Source organism: Anomalospiza imberbis, chromosome 8, assembly GCF_031753505.1.
Source record: "Anomalospiza imberbis isolate Cuckoo-Finch-1a 21T00152 chromosome 8, ASM3175350v1, whole genome shotgun sequence".
Lineage (NCBI taxonomy): Eukaryota > Metazoa > Chordata > Aves > Passeriformes > Viduidae > Anomalospiza > Anomalospiza imberbis.
In genome coordinates this window covers 21,451,420-21,470,620 of record NC_089688.1, presented here as the reverse complement: position 1 = coordinate 21,470,620, position 19,201 = coordinate 21,451,420, and the positions used below count along the sequence as shown (strand labels likewise).

Genomic DNA, 19,201 nt, shown 5'->3' with positions numbered 1-19,201 from the left:
GAACACCATCAATCATTAGCAGCTCTAGAACTTCATTCCTGTATGCCAGCCTTGCAAGGCACAGAAAGCAGCTGTGGCAAATCCTGACACCACCTGCAAACAACAAAGTCTCTTCCTCCTTCTTCCATATTCACATGCTGAGGGGTTCAGAGACTGGCAGTGTGCCTGCCAGGCAGGCAAGGTACACAGCACCACAGGCAGCTTCCTGGAGGTGCAATCTCCCTCCCACCCAGCTCACCCAAAGCAGGATCCTCCCTTGTATGCTCCCAATCGCCTTCCCTACAGACTTGCTCCTTGTTCCTGTCACCTCAGCACAGCTGGCTGGGGTGATACAAGTATCATAACGTCACCCTAGGACAGCATCTTACTCCACTGCTCACCCCAGCAGCATGAACTAAGTGTCCCAAGGCTGTCTGGCTGCTTGTACAGCCTTTCCACACCAGTCCAAGGCCCTATATCCACCCAAACTCTGCTGTCACACCCCATGGCAGGCACAATGGAACCCCAGCATCCTGCTCTTGCACCCCTGTCACCTTGGGGTGACAGAGCCAGTTCTCCCCACACATGCACTCTCAGATAGCAATGCCCTTGCCCAGCAAGGAGACAGAGACATAGGTTAAGTGCTGTATGTGTGAGGAAAAGCTCAGCACGGCACAAGCGCTGAGCGGGTTGGAAGAGACGCTACTCATGCCAGTAGGCTCAGACAGCAAGCCCTGGTGGCACACCCACCTAAATTAGCTGCATACATTTAGGGGCGTAGGCACCTAAATGCAAGGCCTCCAGAGCTACACACTTCTTCTCTGTGTGTACACCCCTACTGTTACAGTCTGCTACTAATCCAAGGACTGTCACTGTTCCCAGGTTTCTGTTCTGTGTAGTAGATAATACATAATGGTTTAGACCCACAGTTTTCCTGTGCAAGTATGTGTTGTGAAGCACCTAGAAACTGTTATAAAACATCAAAATATTTCCAGGAGGACTCTCTGCAGTTGGTATGACTGCGACTTTGTCAGACATCTAAGCAATTTCTTGGCCTGTGCCCCACCCCCCTCCCCAAAAAGCCTCCAAACAAATCCCAGAGCTGAATCAGTTTCCTCTATTTAGAGGCTCCACTAAGTTTTTTCCTAGGATTCCCATTTTCTCTACTTCTTTTTCTTTAAAAATATATAAATAGTCACATTGTCATATGAGACAAGTAGAGACTGACTCTTATGGGTAAAAAACAGATGTTTCCCAATCTTCCCTAACAAAGTAATATTTTATATATGGCTCTTCAATGGATTTATAGCCAATGAAGGGATGTTACTACATTAGCTCATGGAGGGGGTGGGTGATAAAAACTGGAAAGGAAGAGCCAGACAAGGAAAAAAGAAGCTATCCAGAGCGCTGCAATTGGAGAAGCATGACAAATGGGCAGCGCAGTTTTAGAGGGCTTCGACAGCAAGGCAGATTGCCTGGCTGGGAGTGATTGTCCACAGCTGGAGCATCGCAGAGACCATCTGGTATTTCTTAAACATGCTTTCCCCAGGTGATCCAATTCTTGGAGTGCCCCAGTAAAGAGAAGAAAGAAAGGCCTGCGAGTCTCAGTCCCAATTCCAGAGTTTCCCTAATTAGTTAATAGAATTATATTTGAATGGTTTCAGTTTCTCCTACAAAACCTTTGTTTTTGCCACCTTTTCATCAGAGGAAAAAAAGAAAATTTAAACTCCGGGAGGTTTTCACTTCTTTAAGAAAGACCAGGATCATGTCTCTTGGCACAGCAATCCAATATAAAACTTAATGAAGTAAAGAGAGATCCAAAATTTCTTTTGAACACCTTGTAACCTCACTTTTCCCCCACCACTTTTAGCTGCACAAAGCATGCATATCCAGAGCTTCTCACGTTACTCTCCAAACCCTGTGTATACATCCCTAGCATGAGCCTCTGAAAAAGCAGAACATGGACTGCATGGGGGACTTCAGGACTCAAGGGGCTCTTACTTAGAGGATTTTGATCCTTTCTTAACTTGGAAAAAGTGTTGAAGAGTTTAATTAACTGTGCATGCCACACAGTCCCATCCTTGCAACAAGGAGGGCTGGCAGAGAAGCAGTGCAACAATATTTGCTGCTGTCCTTGTGTTCCCCATAAGACAGCCCTTTCCAGAGCCAGAAGCACTGGGAACCAGCTAATGAAGAAAAGAGCGAGAGAAAGCGGTAAATAATAAATGAACGGACAGATGGAAAAAGGGTTAGAGCGAGCAACCGGAGAAGAAGCCTTGGGAACCAAACTGCGTTCCCAGCAGCAGGCAGTGCCCCCTCTGAGCAGTGTGGGGCAGGAGCCAGGGTCCAGCCACAGGGATTATCCCACCACTCCCTGCCAAGCCGGGCTCACCAGCCGCGCCTTTCCCCTCTCCTCCCTGTTTTCTCCAGCAGTTATCCCAGCCACAAAGCTTCTGGCTGTCAGATGGGTCCTGCACGCCACCGTCCCACAGCCCAGATCCCGGGCTGCAAGCTCCTCAGCAGCATGCAAATACCACCCCGGTATTTTCCACAGGGAGCAAACACGCAGGAATATTGGCTGGAGGGCTGAAATGAACGATACTCCTACAACTGCAGCAAAATGAGTTGCTATGTCACAATTTGCCAGAGAAGTTTTTAAAAATGCTGAGAACTCACCAGGCACAGAGTTTCCTGTTCTCTCCACATAGGCATCTACCTTCTCCGAGTTTGTATTTGAGCAAAACTAGCGGGATCGTAATCCCAGTCAAAAATACATACACAAGATGCTTCAATATCTCCAGGCTGAAAAAAATCTAATTAAGTTATTGGGAAGGAAATACTAGACAAAAGAAACCAAAGGAATATTTAAAGGGGATTTTGGTTTTGTTTTTTTTTTTTTGGTTGTTGTTTTGCTTTTAGGTGATGGCTAAAGTCAGCATATTCCACCACCATGCTGGAAGGGGATTTTGGCAGGAAACCCATCCTTATGCAGTGGTATAGATAGCAATAACAGAAGATAATATAACCCATGATTGTAATGCCAAAGAAATAGCAACCAACTGCAAATTACAAAGTATAGAAAAATAATACAGTATTTAAAAAGCATGATGAAAAAATTCATGCCTTGCTGAATTATGAGTGGAAATTTAAATATAGAGAAAAGAAGGGAAATGAACAGACATAGCTGTGCTATTTTGTGCACATGGTAAAATTATCAGTGTAACTACGAAAATATACATAAAGGCACTCTGTATTTATGAAAAAAAAATATGATGATGAATTAATCATAAGAGGATTATATACATCACCATTTACTGATGACCAAGACATGAATTAGATAACATCTGCTTTAGATAAACACTATTAAATCACCCACCCCGGATAATTTGCACCTCCAAGTGCACTAAGGAGATCTCTGACCCATTGATGCTAATTTTTAATAAATCTTGGAATGCCAAGTAATTCTAGAAGGGTAGGTGAGCCCTAACCCCATGCTGGTGCTTTGGCAGGACTTGCTGACCTAAGGACCAACAGCAAGTCAGGCTGACAGCAGAACTTGACAGAGTAATTAAAAGATAATATGAGAATCTACCAATAATTAATTATATTCATGTCTCAGCTAATTACCAGCCAGCGTATGTTGTACAGAATCAAGTCCTGTCTAACTGGTGTTACAGCTTGATTTAAGAACTTGCATTAATAGAAGTAATTTGGCATAAGTAGATGGACAGAAGTGGCTAATGAGACAAAAACCTATCCATTGTTTGTTTCCCATGCCACAGGACACAGTTTTTACCAATCATTCAGATAAATACAAGATCCTTAGAGGCAGCTTGCAGATAGCACAAATGAAGGTTAGTAAATAGTGAACAAAACAGCCTTCATTTAGCCTGTGATCCAATTTCTATGGCTCAATGGCCACCGTCCAACCAAGCGTGCTTTAATTCAGCCAAGCACAAGATAATACACGTACGGGAAAACAACACAGGGCTTGTACCTACAGGATGGACAAGTCTGTCCTGCACGGCCACAGGACCAAGGAGCAGGTATGACAGGACTTTGGCAAAGTGAAGCTTGAGGAGCCAAATCTCCTCAGCTTTTGAAAGAAAAATCCACCAGGTTTGACTGCTGCACGTAGGCATTACGTTAGTGTGGGAGGAGAAGGGGTTTCTAACCTGGTGGCTAGAGGCAAAGAAAGTTCCAGGGGTTGAAAGTCAGAGTTCAGCATGGTGCTGGCAAAGAGAAAAAGTAACATTAGTGCAGCTGAGGATGAGAAACATCACACATACGCTCTGGATGATCTTGGGGCCCAGCATAAAAGCAGGGGGTGAAACTCAGTAGTACAAAAGGCAGGTATAAAGACCACTGTGTAACGTAAGACTGGAAGGAGCCCAGACACTGGCACACTGGGGGGCTGCTTTAGGCTACAAAATCAGGGAGATCGGAAGCATAGGCTTATTGTGAGCATCTGAAACACAGAACCTGCTGGTAATTAGGGACCTTTAACTGCCCACACATTTGCTGGGAAAGGAAGACATCAGACACTGCCTTGCTTCAACTTCCTGGAATGCACCGACAAAAAAAAATTGAGAAAGAAGCGACAGGAACAAAACTAGGAAGGAGTCTCCTTGAGGCTTGATTGTCACCAACAGCGAAAAACTGGGGAAAGCCATTAAGGTGGAAAACACCACAGGCAGGGAAGCCAAAAACGAGTGTTTGTAGTTGTTTGAAAAATAATGGGAAATAGTGGCAGAATAAAAATAGTGCTTTGTAAGGACAGAGGCTTCAGTAATCTGAGAGGGCTGGCAAGTGAGATTTTGCTCCAAATGAAAAGAGAGTTTGGGAAAGACAGTGTTTTGTAAACACACAGCAAGATAAGGGAACAGATGTAAATTATCTTAACGCAGGGGTACGATTAGGGTAATTCACAGACTCCTCCGTGGCTTGAAGCTTGCAGAGGAGAAATGTCAACTCCATCAGGATGATGTGGATGAGCACAAAGGAGCAGCACCAGGAGAGACGGACAGAGCGAAAGAGCTGAGTGCTCCACAGAAAATGCTTGCTGCAGTGACTGCCAGCGGTAACCAGGAGACATTTGATAACTACATCAGTGGGAAGAGACAGACCAAAGAGTTCTGCACCTCCTGAAGAGGGAGAAAAGGTTAATAGATTGCTTTATGACACTGAACAAGCCACAAGCCCTTCCAAAGCTATTAGTGCGTGTCAGCCCTCCCCCTCTTCCACCAAAATCTGTTTTCTGTTAGGTTTATGTGTTTTCTTTATTCTCTACACAGCACCCAGAACTGGCTGGTTCTGGTAATGACATTACATATTATAATGTAGGTACAACTGCTAATTTTAAGATTCACAATTTATAAAATATCTTCTCTTGTGCAGCTAGTTAAATTGAGCAGTAAACTGAATTTAATAAATCCTGAACGTGTCACAAGAAGCCATATTTCCCACAGTTACAAAAACAATAACCAAATCAGATAATGAGAAAGCCAAAGTGTGGCCTAACAGACTAGAGGGTGTCACCTGAAAAAGAGATTCACCTTCATGACCTCTCTCACACACACACATGCTGTCAGCACAAAACGAGTTGTGAAACTTCTAATTAGGGTAAGAGAAGGCAGGGGATCCCAGGGGTTTGGCTCACAGCTGTCTCAGGAAGCAAAAAGGTATAAATTGGGACAGAATTTCACAATAGTCAACAACTCACAGAGTTAAAGCTGGAATGCTTAATGCTTTTTTTGGTTCAGACTTCATGAAAAGAAGGATAACATTAAGACCACAAAGTTAATGCAATTAAAAGAATCAGAGTAGAAGGGTAATCTATAGTAGCTCCTTAGCAGAATGAAAACTACAGAAGTCTGATGTTTTAAAATAGGTGGAGGTCCGTCAGCAACTATCTGTAGGAATTCCTGGAAGATGAATGAGGTTCTAAAAGATCAGAAAAGGGCAAATATAGTGGCTATGTTCAACAGGCTGAAAAACCAAGGAAATTGCAGGCCAGCCAACATAACTTCAATTCCTGGAAAAATTTTGAAAGAAATCATCAAACAATCCATCTGCAAGGAAGGGCTGGAAGTAATAGCCCTGCCATGTGAAGGCAACCTGACTTCTCTTTGATAGCGCAACAAGGTCTCGTGAGTGAGATAGAGGCAACAGATGTTCTGTACCTTTACTTTCTCAAGGATTTACCTCCAGTTTTGTGTAACATTTTAATTAGAAAATTAGGAAAATAGAGTCTAGATGAAATTCCACATGGGAAATGCACAGCTGGTTGGGAAATAGTACACAAAATTGCACGCATGAACAAGCAATATTGTAGAAAAAAAAATCCATGATTATACAGACAGAAGTGTCACACACCAGGTACATGAAATAACCCTGCTGCTTTTCACGGTCAAGAAAGGCCACAGCTACAATACTGGTCTCATTTCAAGGCAATGCACTTAAAAAACATCCCAGGCCCAGTGGAGAGAGCCCAAGGGACCCCAACAAAACACAGAGCCACAAAAAAATTGTAGAGGGTTGAAAAGGATCTCAAGATGCAGAATCAGCTACATATATGTCATTCAACTTGAAAATAAAATGGACATGAGAAAAGAGCAAATGAAAGGCAGTTGTTCAGTGCAGAAAATAAAAGTCTTCAGGGAAACATGATAACAAGCCTCAAATATGTAAAAGATTTCTGCAAAGAGAAAAGGAGTGCTGTAAGCTGTTCTGCATGTCCACAGGGAGAGGACATGCCATCATGGGCTTAAACTGAAGCAAGAGATTTTAAAAATACCAACTCTATGATGATGTAGCTAATTAGGCTCCAGAGCTGACTGCTGAGGGAGGGTACATCATTGCCGTCACAGAGAAGGTTTTAAAATAAGGATAAAGCCACATCATTTGAATCAGTCAACAGTTGTCCCCACAACCTGGGCAATGCTGGTGTCTGACAGCTGAGCCCCAGCAGCCTGCGGGCTTTACATGGACATACCCAGGAATACAATATATTTCAGCTACAGCAAACACCCTCACAAGGCTGTGTAGTAAAAACAAACAGCCACTTTGTTTCAGAATGAGCTCATATAAACAACTGATAATGGCACAAAAACACTCAGTTACCCGAGATTGTTTTCCAACATTTATTTTTCCCAGCACTATTCCATTGGATCTGATCCCAAGATCTCAGAAGACACCTGCAAACTGTCCTCAAAAGGCTGGCACCTCTGCTGTCATTAACTGTGGGCTTGGTGCAGGTAGAGATTTAATGACATTACAGTTTTCCTGGTCCCTTCCTCCCAGGGCAGCCTCCAGTGTTTCACAGCAGCCTCTCCCTCTCTTTCCCTCAGGGGCTGGTAACATTATTGTGTTCCCTTTGCTGACAGCACTCCTCCACCAGTACCCCAGCTGTGCTATTCAAGGTGACAAGTTCTGGGTAACTATTTGCACTGTGGTTTTAGCTTTGAATGCTACTTTTTTTTTTTTTTTTTATTTGAAGGGTTCAAGCCTCCCAGCGTTTGACTGACTTTCCAAGTGTACCAGCTGGTCACACAATAGATATTGCCTCTTTCCAGACACCTTTCCCCAAGCAGAGACCAGGTACAGATTTGCCATGGGAAAGGCTAGAAGATGCCCTCTTGAGGTCCTTTCTAGATCTATTTAGTACAATGCTGTGGATAATGTGTGTGATGTAAGGGTCTGTGATGGATAGAAGGGCAGGGAGCTTGATCCAAAAGACACTCCCAGGCCTGTTACACAGCCCCAGGGCACACTCTCCTTGAAGGAAAGCTGGAGAGCCAGTGCAGTGCAGACCACTCCTGTGCAGCACCCCTTAAAACAGCTGTGATACATATCACTGCTGTGCAGACCACGGGGCACTGAGGTTTCTGATCCCAAACAAGATGCCCAAAAGGCAAGGAAGCTGTGCTTACCTTTGCAACAACCCTGTCAGGTACCATCTCACAAGGTGGCCCACCCTCCAGTCCCATGCAGTTAGGTGTATCCGGGGGATAAAACCCATCTGAGGAAAATTCCAGCAAAAATAACCAGAGTGGCCTTACTGCCTGGCAGCGAAGGCATCAAAAGCACACCCAACCCCATGCCCTGCTTCCTACACACACTCTCTTGCAAGGGCAGCCTCTAAACCACGGTTCTCTCAGACCCAGCACTCCATGGGATGAGCCTCTGACCCTACAAACATGTCCTGCTCAAGGACCACTGTCTCCCAGAGCCACAGCATTCAGCAGGAACCACAAAACCACCAGGGGTGGTTCACAAATGCAGGAAACCCATGTCACAGGTGCTCAACCTGATCCCTGTGATTCCCTGCCAAAGGACAAGTATAACTGGGGTTCTCACTGTCTCTGGGGAGAAGCAAAAAGCCTGTTTCTGTGGGGCAGTATCTCACTAGCAAGCTCTTCACACAGACACACTGCCCTCATCTCTGCTCTGTGCCTCCCACACACGTGTGTTCTGCAGTAGCCTCACATAAACTCTGCTGCCCTACCCTGCTTGGTTCCACTCGTGCCACATTGCACAACCCCCTTGTGAAAAGTGGGTGTGCACTCTGTCACCACCACCACATACCCCCAAACCCCTTACCTTGGGCAAAGAGGGTCTCTGCATGGCTGCTATCATCTCCAAGAGTAGACTTTTTTGAGGAAAATCCTCACAGAGAGATCACAACTGCTGTTATGGCGGAGTTTAATCTATCTAATTAGTGATGGGGTAGTGGGATGCCAGTGTAAAACACCTGATTGCAGTGCTGGACACAGACAGTGAAATGCACTCTTCAGCAGCTCTCAGCTCTGTTCCTATCAGCTCCATCTGAGTTTAGTCCCTTCTCTCAGCGCAGTGGAGAGTGACAACACCCTCAGCAGGGTGTGACCACACCGGGTCACCTGGGAACCTTACAAGCTGTGTGAGGAGGGTCTGCCCCCTTAATCACTGTGCTCTATGATATTACAGGATGGAGAGCTCCCACCACACACCTTCCAGTCTCCTCACTGGCTTCTCAGTGCAGGTGTGGTGTGGCAGGACAGGCCAGGGAGCTCTCATCCTTAGTCTCTCGATGCAGTGAAGTAATCTGTGCAACAGTTTCAGGCAGAAGGCATAGCAGAAAGTTGTTTCTCCATGTTTCAGAATTAGCAGTGGGGCACTATTTTGTTTCCTCTGGATGGGGAATCCTAAAGGGAAATTTATAGTCCATACTTGTTTCTTGGGAAGCCTCAGTTACACCTAATGCATCATGCTTTACAGGCTTTATCGGAGAATAGTGCAGAAGCCTGTGGATGTCCAGTCTCTTAAACTACGAATGCAGTACACTGCCCCAGCCCAAACTGGCACCACAGGTGGAAGAATTTGGATTTAGTCTATTGAAGCCTGATGGTGCCCCACTCCCCACAAGCTCGCTCTAAAATCTGCATGCACGCTGTGTCTCCACTGCCCGAGGCAGTTCCTCACACCTCACCTGCTGCCAGCCCAATGTTGTGCTTTCCGGCCCCCCAACCTCCACCCAGTTCCAGGACTCCAAAATGACCTTCCTGTCTCCTGAACATTTCTTCTGAGGGCTGCGAAGGACGGGAGCCTGCTGTGACAATTGCAACTTCTAATGCCCAGCTGATAAAAAACATAAAAAGAATCGCTGCTTGTTCTGTGAACGGTGGAGGAGCAAATTGTTTCTAAGGAAAGACTCCTTCTCCTGCCTTGTCCCAGGGTGGGCTGAGCTCAGGGAGCTGGTTCCCAGAGGAGAGCAGGCAGTGCTGTGCTCTGCCCCCCACTCTACCACGGACTGACCCGGGAGCACGAGAGATGCTGATCTGTGAAACGAGATACCCATCTCTGAGCACCGCGGGGGAAACAGCAAAGATTAATAAACCTCAAAATATTTTACAGCATTTAAATAGCACGGTCACAGATCAAAGGCAATTGCTCATGTCAGGGAGGCAGGCTCAGTAAGCCTGGAAAGATCACATACAGAAAGCAGAGGCAAGATGCAAGAGAGAGCCTGCAGACAGGAGCCGAGGAAGGCTCGACGAGAGAAACCAAAGTGGTCTTCAGAGCCAGAGTCTCACATGTGTTCCTGGAGGAGTGAGAGCCAGAAAGACTGCCTGGTTTCACTCAGTCTCAGTTGTGTCTTAGCACAAAAACACACATTTCATTCTAAGACACCCTCTTACCTTGGAAGTACCTGCTGCTGTGAGCAGCTTAAATCCCAGTATAACACAGCCCTGCCTGATGCCTGAAATAAGGAACACCCTGGGAATTATGTGCAACTGGTGAATAGATTTAGAAAAGCCCTCTGATGCCACAGAGACTGCAGATTCATGCCCTGCACTCTCAGAGCTTTCATTCCTAAACCCATGAGGGTACTGCTTGAAAGTTTGTTGGCAGAATCCATTGCCCACACTGGCAGGCAGAGTGGGAGGCCTGAAAGTCTTTCAAATTGTTAATGTAACTATATTACCTGTGAGAAGGAGGAGGAAGGAGGGAATGGGACTTTTTATCCAGATCACTACAGTGGTAGTGGTAGTGATAAGCAAATAAAAATTCCACACAGTAGTATTTCATCTCTCAAGCTCTCCTAGAGGAGCTATCCCATCATCAAGCACTTTTATTCTCATATGACTTTGGGCAAGATAGTCCATTTAGATTTTTTTGAGTACAATTGAAGAACTAGCAGTAGTAGGAGCCCTTTTCACAGAGAGGTGTGGGGTTCAATACTGCTCCAGTCTGGGTTGGACACTGGAGATCATCCACAGTACGTGCACTGCGTGAGGCCAAGTGACTCCTCAATACAGACCCCCAGGAGCAAACCCTGTTCTCAGGGATCCCATGGATACTCCATCCCTGCAAACTCAGTCCTTCACTAAGGGCTCCCCAAACCACATCTGCATTCTTGCTCCTGCACCTTGCCTCATGACCTGGGGACTCCCTATAGCACTGTACAAACCCACTGTGCAGAACAAAAAGAAGTCCTCAAGCAAACTCTGTCTGATTGAATTTTGAAGGTAAGAAATGTCCTTCTGCAACAGATGTACAACCCCCTCTACCCACCCCAAACACCAGATCCATCACAGAGAAGGGAAATATTTACACAAGTTAGTAGAGTTCCAGTTAAATATTATGCTTAGCTGTCTAGAGACCATGTTCTCAGACTATGTCTATGAAATAAAAGATTAAACTTCATAACAATTATGAAGTTGCTCTGCTCACATTCAAAGGGAGTTAAAGAACATTAAAATAGTTCTTTGGGTAATATTCTGGTGAAATTGCTCTCTCCACCCTGGAGAGTTAGAGCTAAAACCTCTGAACTATCCTGTAAACACACTTGGAAAGGCTAAGAGCTAAGCTGATAACCAGGTAGCACCTCTGCTCTGCAGGTTCTGTAAAAAATGTGAGCAATGCCAGAGAGCTTTTGAAGCAGCAAGGGAAGGAGGATAGGGGAGAGCAGCTTCACTTCTCGAGGGAAGTTTGTTTAGTGGAAAGTAAGCAAGTTGTCAGGGGGAAAGCTGACAATGTTGATTCCAGCAGTTGTTCTGGGAATAAACAGCCAAGTGGATTACGTTACAGAGAATGAGAAACGGCTCTGAGGATCCCATTTAAATGCTGGGCCTTCAGGAATGATGCAATTCAGCTACACTCAGGGCCCCGATATCCAGTGACCCCCTGGGCTGAGTCTTTCCACAGTGCTGGTGTCACCATCCGACCTCCATGGGGTCCCCGAGAGCTCCAACACAGCTGATGTCCCCAGGAGAGGCAGGACTCACTGGTGAGGTTGCACACGCATGCTGGCTTCAAGGCAGGGGCTGGGCACTGAAACAGGGGGGGCAGCAGAGTGGGGGAGGTTGTGCAGGACTGGTTTGCCTCTCCCAGCCCAGCAGCATGGGAGGGCCACCATGGGTTCTGCCATCTCCTCCCCAGACAGAGCACAGGGCCCTCTCTCCTGTAAAAGTAAGATGCCTGTCTGCCTTTCACAGGAAAGGGACCTGTCAAGAGGAGAAGGGGGTCTCGATTGATTTATTAGTCTCTTCCTCCTTCCCATCGTCTGTGGCTCATCCAGCTGTTGTGATAACGAGAAGAGATATGAGAGGACCCTCTTGGCTGCTGGGATACCATCCTTCTGCCCACTCACTGCCTGAAGACATCAGTCCTTTACAAGCACCATTAAATGTGTATCCAAAATGTGGCAGTCTCCTCCATCGAGATTCTATTCCCAGGATAATACAAACAGTTGCCAGAAAAAGAGTATCCTCTCATCTCTGTCTAGGCCATTATCCCTTTATATTTGCTCTTTAATATTTACTGGGTTCACACAAAGTGCATGCTCTGGAAAGAAAAAAATCAGCTGCAGCTTAAAGGACTCCAAATTTAGTAATTGCTGCAGCCCCATCGACGTGAACAGTTAGCAGGGAGATTTCTCCAGCACTTCACATGCCGTGGTATTCTGCTTAGGTCAGACTGTAGAAAATGTTCTGTTCAGGGGCACCAAATCTGGAGTGTTTGCATAGGTGCCAGCTGCAGAGGCCTTATGAGTCCACACCTCCAGTTCCTGCTGGTCCTTTCCCTCCCATTACCCAGTAACCTTGGTAGGAAACAGAGGCAGCCAGAGAGATGCCGATTCATACAGAGGTGAGGAACACAAGGGTTTTAACACACCTGTGAGTTAGCAAGAACTAGACCCAGCTCCTGGCTCCAGAGCTGGTCTTGCAGCCTTACCTGTTAGTGTGAGGTTGCTGTATGTGTTTGAAAACTGCTCCTTTAACAAAACCAAGTGCATCTGAGCTGCCTTTTCCCTCTGTAGCTCCAACATTATGTCAGGATGCTGGGCGATCTTACAGCCTTTCTGCTTATCCAGGGCAATGTCGCTGCGAACAATGTCTACAACAAAAGGGAAAGAAAAAAGGGAGATGGCCAAACCTCAGCTTTCATTTTCACCAGATGCTTAGATCAGCTCCAGCCCATATGACAGTCACACAATCATCACTCGGCAAGAGCAACCCAACAAAAGGATCCAAACCCCTTGGATCCACCTACCAAATGACCCTCCCCAGCCCAAGCCTTTTTCTCCCACACAAAGCTCAAGTTATATGCTCACAGAACCTACAGACCCTTCCATCCTCTACCTGCCTAGCTGTTGCTTTCTTACAATGCTGACCCCTCCCTTGCAGGAGAGTGCAAAAGTCTCCCAACATTTATATTACAACGCTGTTACATGTGTATTTGACACTAAATAATGAGAAAAGACTAAATCCCATTCCAGTAACCCCTGGCTTCCACTTAACCTTGCCTGTCAAAGAGGTGATGAAGAAGGCTTGTTTTCACCTTGTTTATCCTCACTGCAGCTATCACAGGTCAGCATGGCCTGTGAACAAGTGGCCTGTGACTCTTTGAACAAGTGTCTGTATCCTAATGCCTGACATTCAGGAGGCAGAAGGATTATTTAACAATTGCTTTCTCTTCATATGAGCATTTTCTAAGCCATGTTATGAGACAAGAATATTATATTCCCTACCCTAGAACTACTCACCTGCTGGGGAAAGGGAATGATGGAGTAGCAAAGCAGAACAAAAATCAAGTAAGATCTGTCAGTCTAACCAGAAGGTGAGTGCTGCAAACTAGTCCTTGCTAGGTCCCTTATGAGTTTAATAAACTCTGCAACATGTTCAGATCCACAGGCACCAGATGCTGTGTCTATTTCTCACAAAACCTCAGGCAGCCAGCTCTGATAAGCAAGGATTGAAGTTGGAATTCTTCCACCACATTGCATAAGGACACTTTGCCTCACAAGGCTGATCTTTGCTTGGTTCAATTCTCATCTAGCTAGAAGCTGCTGAAGAAGCTTGTTGTCAGAAGAGTCACACCTTGCTCCACACACACTCTCCAGCTCCTTTATTGTTATGCACATCGAGAAACACCAAAGTTGCTTCCAAAAGTCATGCTCCTGTTTCTCAGGTTCAGCAAACTCAGGTTCAAAGCTCTGCTATATCTTGGGCTGGCAAGGAACTGCCTCCAAACATGTGGTGGAGGACTGGAAGCCACATTATCTTCCTGTCTCTGAGCCTCATCCTAGAGACACAACACTTTCTTGCCCAGGCTGTGTTCTACCTCTTTTCTGTGTAGTTTGGGATGAGTAGAGCTTCTCTAAAGGCTGTCTAAACTCAGAACAGCAATGTCATTAAAGTACCCTTGGTCTGTAGTTAGCCATGTGAATTCTCTCCTCCACCCACAGCTAGCATACTCAGGAGTGGATACTGGGCAGCATCCAGATACCAGGAAAATATGGTTCAGTATTTCTACATCCAGCACAAGGGCATCAGTGGGATGGAGCAAGAGGAAGGACTAATGTTCCTCTGCAGCTAATGAGCATGGACCCCCCAGCTGTGTGCTTTAGCGCACCTTCTCTTGGATAGGCACTGAGTAAGACTTGGGCCTACCCTACCTTTGCTGAACTAATGAATGATAAAATCCTGAACCTCTGTTGTGTGAAATATTTGGAAACTAAAGATTAAGAAACACAACCCTACATCTGTCCCACATGAGAAAGGGCTGCTGGAGTCACCTAGAGCCCATGACCTTCCTGGGTTATGGATTTCCCTTCCTACACAACAGAAGGCAAGAGTCGTACACCTCCTACCCCCAAGGAAAAATGAAGCCAAACACATCAACGAGGCCCTGAAGGAGAAGAATACTGAGAGGCAGACAGGTTTGAAACTAGATGATCAATATGCTGTCTGCAATTCTCTTTAAACTGCTGTAAGGGTGTCCAGGCTGGGTCAAAACAAGTTTGTTTCCTAAAAGGAATGGATGACTTCTAAAACCTAAACCAGGGCAAATGTGGACCCATGTGGAGAAACCACAGGCCCAGGACCAGGGTCAGGGGCCAGCACCTTGGAGGGTGCAGGGGACCATGGCAGTGGGTCCTATGTGACATCCATCTTTGGGGACCACAGGGATGGTTCTGCATGCACTGTCAGCAGGGCCTGGGGACAGAGGGCAGGCCCAGGAATGAAGAGCAGGAGCAGTGTTTTGATAAAGCTGCTGTGACAGGGATTACTACCAGGATGTCAAGTCACATGCAGACAAATCTCTGGAAGAGTGTGGGGAAAGGCAGGCAGGGCACAGAAGTCAGAGCACTCTCTGACAGTTATCTTCGTGGGGTTCTCTGAGAGCTGGCCCTGCAGACACTCAGGAAGCAGAGGCAAGACATGCAAGGTCCTGACTTTTCAGATAGGTGAGGGACCCAAAAAACTTTTCCAAGACCTAAAGATGGAGGTGGACCCCACATTCTTTATAACTCCAGTTTAGACTGTGGGCAGATGTCTGGGACATGGAACTCACCAAGGAACTCAGTGCCTGGTCCTTCCTACTCCACCGGGCTGTGCTCAGTGCAGGGAAGGAGGCAAAGGCACCTCTGCGTGATTCTGCTGAACCAGCAGCACTGAGGGAAGAGGGGTGGCAGACCACAGCTTCTGAAGGCCATGGGGAATTCTCAGCAAGAGCAACTCGAGGGACACAGACAACAAGGAGTTCACAGCTTTCAAATCTTAAAAGGAGGAGACAGAAAAAAGACGGATGCATGGAAGCCAAAAAGAAGGACAGTACCCAGGAGGCTCCGGGCAGGGCACCTCCGAGTGGGCAGGAGAAGGGGAAGAAGGGCACTCACTGCCTTCCTGAGCCTCGAGTGAAAAAAAAAAAAAAAAAAAAAGCGATAAACTGCTCAGCAGAACACGGGACCGAGCAGCTCCTGCCAGGAGTGCGAAAGAAGAACTCCAGATGTGAGAGCCCCAGAGGATGCCAAATGTTTTCCAAAGACGGCCGGCCGGGAGCCGTGCCCCGGCGGGCCGGGTCAGTACCCTGGCCAGCTCAGGCTGCCCCGCGGCCGCACGGCCGGGCCCCGGCGGGCGCGGCGCTCCGGGGCGGCGGGCGCGGGTCCCGCGGCGGCGGCGGCGGCAGCGGCAGCGCGGTGCCGGCCCGGCAGCGCCGAGCGGAATAGCGGGAGCACACCCGTGTGGCGGCCAGGTGAGCTGCGGCTGCCGCAGGCACCGCCGCACCGACCGGCAATCCCGGCCCCGGGAGCGCCCGCCTCGGGACAGCCTCGGGCCCGCGCCCGTCACACCCCGCCGGGAGCGGCGGAGCAGCCGCGGTCCCGCAGGAGCTCTCCCCTCGCCAGGCCGGGGCTGCTCTGTGTCCGAGCGCCCGCACGCATCCCTGGCCCGCCTCGGGATATCTCCTGCGACTTCGCGCACGCCGCCCATGGAGGTCACCGAGACTACCAAGGAAATGTTGAAGAACAAGTTAGAAAACACCCTTCAGGAGAGGCACAATTGCAGCCATGCTCATTCCCCGGCACCCCAGGACTAGCTGAGCCCTACCAGCCCCTTTCTGTGAGTCACCTGCACCAAGGGGTTTCAGTAACCCCAGTTCCCAGAGGGCAGAGAAGTTCCAAGCCGAGACCTCGAGGATGGCACACAGCACGCAGAGACAGCTCCCAGCCAGAGCCGGGTTTCCCTTGCACAGAGTGAGCTTCTCTAGCCGAGAATTTACACATTGTCAGTGTGGCCTTTGTGCAGGTGACATTCCCATGGCTCATGCCACCATCTGCCCATAGGCAATTCCATTCCAGGAGCTGCTGGAGTCATGGAGCAGACACAGACTACTGCAGCTGAGCACCTGGAAGATGGGAGGAGGAAGGACAGGGCAGAGGGATGTGGTTATTGCCAGAGGGAGGTGTGACAGAAGGGTAAAGAGGAGAAGTAACTCATCTTTCTGTGTCTGTGTGTGTGAAAGCCAGCACTGCCCACAGCGATCACTGCTCCACCAAAAGCAAGAGTCACCACTGCCATGGCACCAGAACAAGCTGAGTTTAGCCATCCTCCTCAGAGGACTGTTTGCTTCAGATTTCCAGTCTTGAAAAGTGAATTCAAAAGGGAAAAAACACCTCGATTTCATTCTAAGAAAACCTGAACACTTCTTCTAAAAATTGGAATATTAGAAAGTTATGTTAGTACCAAAATTAAATAGATATTTAATGAGTGACCACGCAAAAGTCTTACGATTTTCACATTGCCAAACTTGTAAAATACCTACTTTTTAAACCAACAAATTTAAAGTGCTTTTAAAAACAGATTTGTATGCTGGAATTGTTATAAAATGCCCAGTGATTGTGAAATTGGGAACACAACTTTTATTTAGAAAGATGGAAGATTTCTCAAGCCACAAAATGCATCCTCATCATGTTTGTCTTTAATAGGCAAATTTTTGACACATTAGTATCATTCCTTTATTTTAGCTGGGAAAAATTCCCTGACAATGAGTTCCAGAAGTTATTTCCCACCATATTAAAAAAAAAAGTCATATTTGTTCATTTTGATGCTCCCTATTTCTTTTGTCATGAAAACAAGGAAATAATCATTCCCAAATTTTCTTCTCTGTGTGACACCGAGCTCATAGCATTTGTCATAATCTCTGTCATTTTTTCCAAGATGAAAAATCTCTATGACTGAAAGATATGACTTTGATCACTTCCATCATCCTACTCCTCACATATATATTCTTTACACTGATTAGTGTGTCAGCACCTAGTCTACTTATAGCATAAGATTGCTCTCAGTGATTGTTTCCAATTATTTTCTAATATCCTTATCATTAGATCCACTTTTTACTTACCTAAATGTCTTCAGAGACCAATCCATAATAAATTCAGAACATTTTCCCTGAATGCCAACTGCTAATTTAGAATGGATAGTTGAGTACAAAGAGTCACGTATTTCCTTGCGCATGTAATTTTGCATGAATCACTTTTAATTCATACAAAGTAGACATAGCGTGGAAAGAAATGTGAAACTAACAAAAATAAGCAATTTTAAAATAGAATTTAGGAAGCTTATTGTAAACAATTAAATACATAACCACAGGAATCTTTTTATCTCACCACTACACAAGCAAATATCTAACAAATCAGAAGTTATTTGCTTGATTGCACCTTTTCCTGAAGTTATTAAAGCACTTTTCATGCATGATTATAGCCGAACAGTTTTTATTTTAAAAAGAAACGTTGAGATAAACAGGCAATCTTTGGAAGTATCTTCTGCTCAGGCTGTATCTCCCTTACCTTGTGTAACGTGATTTCTACAACCTGGGGTTGTTTTTTTTTTTTTTTTTTAATTTTTAATTTCTAAGGAAACAGCTAAGTCCTGTGACTCCTTATAGAGGCAGAGCAGGTTGTAGCTCCTTCCCTGCAGTTGTGGTGCCTGGGATCTTGGGGGCAGGAGGCTGCCTCAGAGCTCTGCTGAGGCACAGAGCAGCCCCAGGTCTGGCAAATCCCAGAAATCCAAAGGACATCAGAGGATCTTTCCATCTTGGGGACTGAGTTCTTGCTATGCCTGAAATGCTACAGCCCTCTCTAAGTGGCTGTGTTTGAAACACTTGGAGGGTGAAAAAAACAACTATTTCCTCTTCAAGCTCTGAAAGGACAGATGTCTAAACTGTCAAGAGACACAAAGCAGACAGAAAAGGGGCCCTGGGTGACTAGAAACAGAAGATGATTCCTCGAATAAAGGAAAATTCGTTTGTTTGTTTTTACCAGGACAACAGGATGGTTCTCCATTCAGAAGAGTTTTATGAGCTGGCAGAGCCAAAGGGACACTCCCAGACACATGGCAACAACGTTCCCTTTCTCTGGCTCAGGTATCCTCATACCCCATGATCATCCTCATAATCCTGCTCACTAAATTCACAGTAAAGCTGCTGCTTTTTTTTTTTTTTTTAACTTGAAATAATTTTCTGCTGGCTCAGCAGGGGATCAGAAATGTGCCAGAGCCAGCACAAGGGAAGCAGCAGAAGAACAGTACACAGATCATAAGGAAAACAAGGGGACCAACCCTTCTGACGGCAAAGAAACACGAGGTGAGATTTCCTGCCTTCAGGACATAGATTTGAAGGATTTAATCTGACCAAGACTGAGACTGCTGCAGTCTCATCTTCCTTCAATGCAGGCTTTCCTTTGCCAGCACTGTCCTCTACACCTCTGCCTGGTCACACAGCATTGGTCAGTTTGGCAGCTGAGCAAGCTGAAGTGCAATCACAACTCCACCATCAAATTCTGGTCAGCTGAGCTCCCTGAACTAACTCACCATGCAAACTCAGGCTCCAGGCATGGAGGAGGGCAGGAATATGCCAGAAGGGGCTGAAGAGTGGGAACAGCAGCCCTAGCTGGGGTCAG

General features: G+C 46.4%; 1 protein-coding gene across 2 annotated transcripts in view; it reads right to left on the bottom strand.

The window, feature by feature from the left end:
* Positions 1-19,201, bottom strand: part of HPSE2 (heparanase 2 (inactive)) — a 104,876-nt gene that overhangs the window by 78,591 nt on the left and 7,084 nt on the right. Inside the window, exon 3 of one of the 2 annotated variants that reach the window (XM_068197766.1) lies at positions 12,697-12,858. The exons of the other annotated variant lie outside the window; for it this stretch is intronic. Within the exon in view, the coding sequence (XP_068053867.1) occupies positions 12,697-12,858 (162 nt within the window). The remainder of the gene's footprint in view (positions 1-12,696; positions 12,859-19,201) is intronic. 2 annotated transcript variants of the gene reach the window in all.